Source organism: Guillardia theta (genome assembly GCF_000315625.1).
Source record: "Guillardia theta CCMP2712 unplaced genomic scaffold GUITHscaffold_171, whole genome shotgun sequence".
Taxonomy (NCBI): Eukaryota; class Cryptophyceae; order Pyrenomonadales; family Geminigeraceae; genus Guillardia; species Guillardia theta.
In genome coordinates, this window is record NW_005434505.1 from 28,471 (window position 1) to 33,097 (window position 4,627).

The following is a 4,627-nucleotide window of genomic DNA, read 5'->3' on the forward strand; positions in this document are numbered from 1 at the left end:
TAGACGAAAGAAGGAGGGGAGGGGCAAGCAGTTGCAGCATTGACCTTGGGAGCTCCGTCATGCTTCACCTCATCGTCCGTCATCATCAGGTCAACCCGCGGAGAGCCTGCAGGAAAAATCGGCGATGAGCATGAGAGGAGGAAAGGGGAAGGCGAGAAGAGAGGAAGGGAGAGGAGCAGGGGGGAGATGAAGGGGATGAGGGTGAGGTAAGAGAGGTAAGAGAAAGGAGGGAGGAGGGAGATGGGAGGAGGGACGAGGAAGGGACGAGGGAAAATCACCAGTGGAGTCGAAAAGGCGGAAGACTCTCTTGGATCCTGGGATGCTGACTTTGACGAGATCATGGGAGATCTTGATGCGAGGGAGAGAGCCCATGGCGACGAGCTTGTAGACGCAACCGAGAGCTGGCTGAGCCTGAAGGGAAGATAGTCAGACGCGCGAGCGATCAAGAGATTTGACTGCAGAGTGAGAGAGGAGAGCAGGTGAGGAGATGGAGGAAGCGGAAGAAGAGGAGAGGGATGGAGAAAGAACAGGACAGAAAAGAGCGTGCAGGACAAGAAAGAGGACAAGAGCAGGAAGTGGCGGGTGAGAAGAAGGAAGGTGAGAAGAAGGAAGCGGAGGAGGGAGGGACGGGAAACTCACTTGACAAGTGACGAGGTTGGTCCCAATTCCAAACATATCGATCTCATGGCCCTATAACGGCATGAGGGGACAGCTGCCACGTCATTCAGTGACTCACCTTGTCGTTTAGTTCGTGCAGTGAATCTTCTGAGATGTCATTGCTGGTACGGGTGTTAGCACGAGCGGAGAGGAAGAGGAGGGCAGGATGGGAGAGGACAAGATGCAGGAGGCGCGGAAGAAAGTGCAAGAGGGGGCGGGAAGGCGAGCAAGGGAGCGACTGCACGAAGCAGGATAGGAGGAGAAGGACAAACAGACGTGGAGGTGGTGGTGAAAGAGGAGGAGCGGGTGTGGAAAGGAGGGGTGGTGGGGGGGAGCGCCATATTCAGTGGTGTACCTAGCAACGATGTTGAGGCGAGAGGCAAAGTTGGGGATGGAAAATTTCTCCTCGATCTCTCTGAACAGTTTCCTTGCCTGCAGCATCAAATTCATCATCAAGGCAAGGAGACTCTTCATGCCACCGTTTCCTTTCACGCTCCCCTCTCCTTTCGCTCTTGTCACCTCTATCGGCCCTCCCTCTTCATATCCTTTCCACCCCTTCATTCGACCCCTTCCCAAGATCTTCCTCCTCCTCCTCCTCACTATGACGCCGCTGCCACCACCACCGCCACCCCCCCCTCTCTCACCGACTTCGACATTTCTGCCAAGTCTCCGCTGTCTAATCGTATTCCTATCGGGAAGTAGCCCAACTCAATGAGGGCTAGTGCGCAGCACAGAAAGTTGGGAATGCCTGCACAAAGTCTCAGAACATCTCAGCATTCCTCCCTTTCCACCCCCTCAATGTCTGTCCTTTTCCCCTCCTCTTCTCAGCCCCCTCCCTCCAAACCCGTCCTCCCTGGTATCCCCCCCCCTTCCCGATTCTTCTACCATCCTCGCACCCATACATCCTCCTCCCATACTTGCTCTGCTGCCTCCTCCGGCTACTTCCTCCCTGCTCCTCCTCTCTCACCGGACTCCAGGCAATCGTAGGTGTCGACCAACGCAAGGAAAGCGGAAGGGAAAGCCTGCAGCGTGACGAGTTAGTCCAGGAAAGAGAGCGATGGGTGCACTAAGGGCAAAACGATGTAGGGAGGAAGAGGAGGAGAAGGCGAAAGAGAAGTACGAGGTTGTGCAAGGGAATCAACATGCAGCAGCAACAGCGGCATTCCTAAATGGACGAGCGCTTGCGGAAAGGCGAGAGGGAGTAAACAAGGCAAGCAGGGGGAGCCAAGTAGACAAGGATAAGCAAAAGAGACGGAAATGAGGAGGAAACGAGGAGCAGGAGGAGCTGAGAAGTCTATTCCTACCTGACAGTACGCGATAAAAGCAGCAAGCTCCCCCAGGTTTGCCTTGCTGATCCCCAGCTGCTTGCGATACGCCATGACCTTGTCAACCAGGTTCACAGTGGAGCCGTCTGCCGCCTTCACCTCCTGCTGCTGCAGGTCCTCGATCCCTGAGAACGACTGCACGAACGCATGCGCGTGAGTGCCCGAGATCTTTACCCCGAACTTCAGCCCCGCTAACACGTTGCTGGAAGAATCAAACCCTCCCATGTGCGAGTAGCGCGAGGCCGACAGCCCCCCGTCCGGCCCCTGCGCCCGCCTCAGCCCCATCTCCACAAGCACCTTGTCGGGCCCTGCAGCGAGCCGCATTCGAGCCGCATTCGTAGCGACAAGCGAGGAGTAGTTGACGAGGCAGAGGAGGGTGGTCTCTAGGAGCTGACAGACTGCGATGGGGCCCTCGACGCGGAGGAGAGGCTCACGGGCAAAGACGACTGAGCCCTCGTGGAACGACCAGACCTTGACCTGAGAGCAGTCGATATTCTGCATCCAGTCGAAGAAGGAGGCGTCGGCGTTGGGCATCTGTTCCCTCAGATACCTGATCTGCTCTTCTGTGAATTTGTACGTCTGGAGCAGCCCGAGGACCTCCCGCACTCCTCCGAGGAGGGTGAACTGACCCTTGAACGGGCTCTTGCGAAAGTACATTTCAAACACCGCCGGAGTCTCGTGCCGTCCTGCCTTCCAGTACGCATAGCACATGGTGATCTGATACATGTCCGTCAGGCAGGCGTTCACCGCCTCCGTGCTCGGCCGGTGCTCCTCCATTCCTGCATTGCACGTCAGCACGAATATAACGAGTCAGCTCGCGTCATGTGTGTCCCTTGCGCTTCTGATGCTAGTCTCTCGTTTCACTTCACTCGCCACGTAATCCTCTTGGAGCCTATCATGCTGCTCCTCGGCTTGCACCAAGGTCATCGATGTCCAGCCCAGCATCAGACATCGCCCTTGAACGAGGATCTCAAAATGATGAGATCAGGAAAAGAACTTCTCTGGTGCGAAGTCGAGCTCTAGCATGCGTTCTATCCTCCTCATGCCCGTCTCGTGAGCTCTGCGCTTCCATGTTCATTGTGCGTTCCCTTCGTCTCCTTTGTTCCAGGCTACAGCTCCTCTGATCTGTCCTCCTCAAACCATCTCCTTCCTCCCTCCTCCCTTTTCCCATCCTTCTCCTCATCCTCATCCTCATCCTCATCCTCCGACGCGTTCATGTTGGCGGCCTGTGAACACGCTGATGGCACAGAAGGGGCTATGCACCGGGGGGTAGTGGTTGCTTTGGGTGGTTGAGAAATCAGGGGGTACTTGTAGGGATCCATAGGGGTGGGTGTGGGGATTGGGGGATCGGGGGAAGGTTATGGAAGGAGGGGTGGGGAACGTTTATTCACGGTAGGCATTATTATGAGTCGACTAAAATTGAAAGTTCAAGACAATATTTGAAACAAAGTTGAAAACTATTCGAAAGTTTGGGATGGTGGTGATGGACCCGGAGAATTCGTTAGTAGGCCTACTAGGAGTGTGAAGGGGGTGGGTGCTAGAGAGGGGTAGGTGCTCTCCAATATCTTCATGGGGGGTGTCTTAATGAGGGGGTAGGGGTACATGCGAGTCCTAGTTATCTTTAGGGTACCGGTGCTAACTTGAGACGAGAAGGGGGTGGGACAGAAGGAAGGGGGTACGGTGAGAGGGGATGGTACGGGTCCTCTAAGCCCCTTATATGCAGGGGTCCGAGTCAAGCACGGCTTCGAGCGCTTAATCGCAAGGGGTAGTAAAGGGTAAAGTACCGGTGATTGTTTTCGTATAGATATTTAACTTAACTTTGAGTAAAAGCGGTATTATATCTATATTAAAAAGGTGATTTATACTCTCCTTATTGTCCTGGTACTGAGTTTGGACTTAAAAATCTTGAGTAAACTAAATTAGTACTTCTATACTGGTCTGTGGTACCATGTATATTCTGTGCCCGCCTCAGGACTCGGTAATTCGGGCCGGGCCGGGCCGATTTACCCGACAACTGAGTTCACGCCGGACAGGCGAGGCGGGCCGGATTCATGATCCAGAATTTCCACCCTGATGAGCAGGAACAAGAAGCAGGAGCAGGAGCAGGAGCAGGAGCAGGAGCAGGAGCAGGAGCAGCAGCAGGGGAAGGAGCAGGAGCAGGGGCAGGAGTAGGAGCAGGAGCAGGAGCAGGAGCAGGAGCAGGAGCAGGGGAAGGAGCAGGAGCAGGAGCAGGAGCAGGAGCAGGAGCAGGGGAAGGAGCAGGAGCAGGAGCAGGAGCAGGAGCAGGGGCAGGAGCAGGATCAGGAGCAGGAGCAGGAGCAGGAGCAGGAACAGGAGCTGGAGCTCCCCCCCCCCCTCAGGAGCAGGATTTGGAGCAGGAAAGAAGCAGGAGCAGGGTCAGGTGCATGGTTGGATCTTGATCAGGATTTGTTCTTTTTATTGTTTTTTTTTTTTTTTTTTTTTTTTTATTTTATTTTTTTTTGTTGTCTGTTTGTTTTTTTTTTTTTTTTGTTTTTTTTTTTTTTTTTTTTTTTTTTATTTTTTGTTTTTTTTTTTTTTTTTTTTTTTTTTTTTTTTTTTTTTTTTTTTTTTTTTTTTTTTTTTTTTTTTTTTTTTTTTTTTTTTTTTTTTTTTTTTTTTTTTTT

The 4,627-nt window shown here is 53.0% G+C and overlaps 1 protein-coding gene across 1 annotated transcript in view; it reads right to left on the reverse strand.

Annotated features, from left to right (window-relative positions):
* Nucleotides 1-2,759, reverse strand: part of GUITHDRAFT_147739 (hypothetical protein) — a gene marked incomplete at both ends in the record, with an annotated part of 4,321 nt that extends 1,562 nt beyond the window's left edge. Inside the window, 8 exons of the mRNA XM_005820588.1 lie at nucleotides 45-106; nucleotides 279-411; nucleotides 640-690; nucleotides 737-779; nucleotides 1,013-1,089; nucleotides 1,302-1,405; nucleotides 1,625-1,679; nucleotides 1,962-2,759. Of these exons, the coding sequence (XP_005820645.1) occupies nucleotides 45-106; nucleotides 279-411; nucleotides 640-690; nucleotides 737-779; nucleotides 1,013-1,089; nucleotides 1,302-1,405; nucleotides 1,625-1,679; nucleotides 1,962-2,759 (1,323 nt within the window). The remainder of the gene's footprint in view (nucleotides 1-44; nucleotides 107-278; nucleotides 412-639; nucleotides 691-736; nucleotides 780-1,012; nucleotides 1,090-1,301; nucleotides 1,406-1,624; nucleotides 1,680-1,961) is intronic.
* Nucleotides 2,760-4,627: the final 1,868 nt, after the last annotated feature.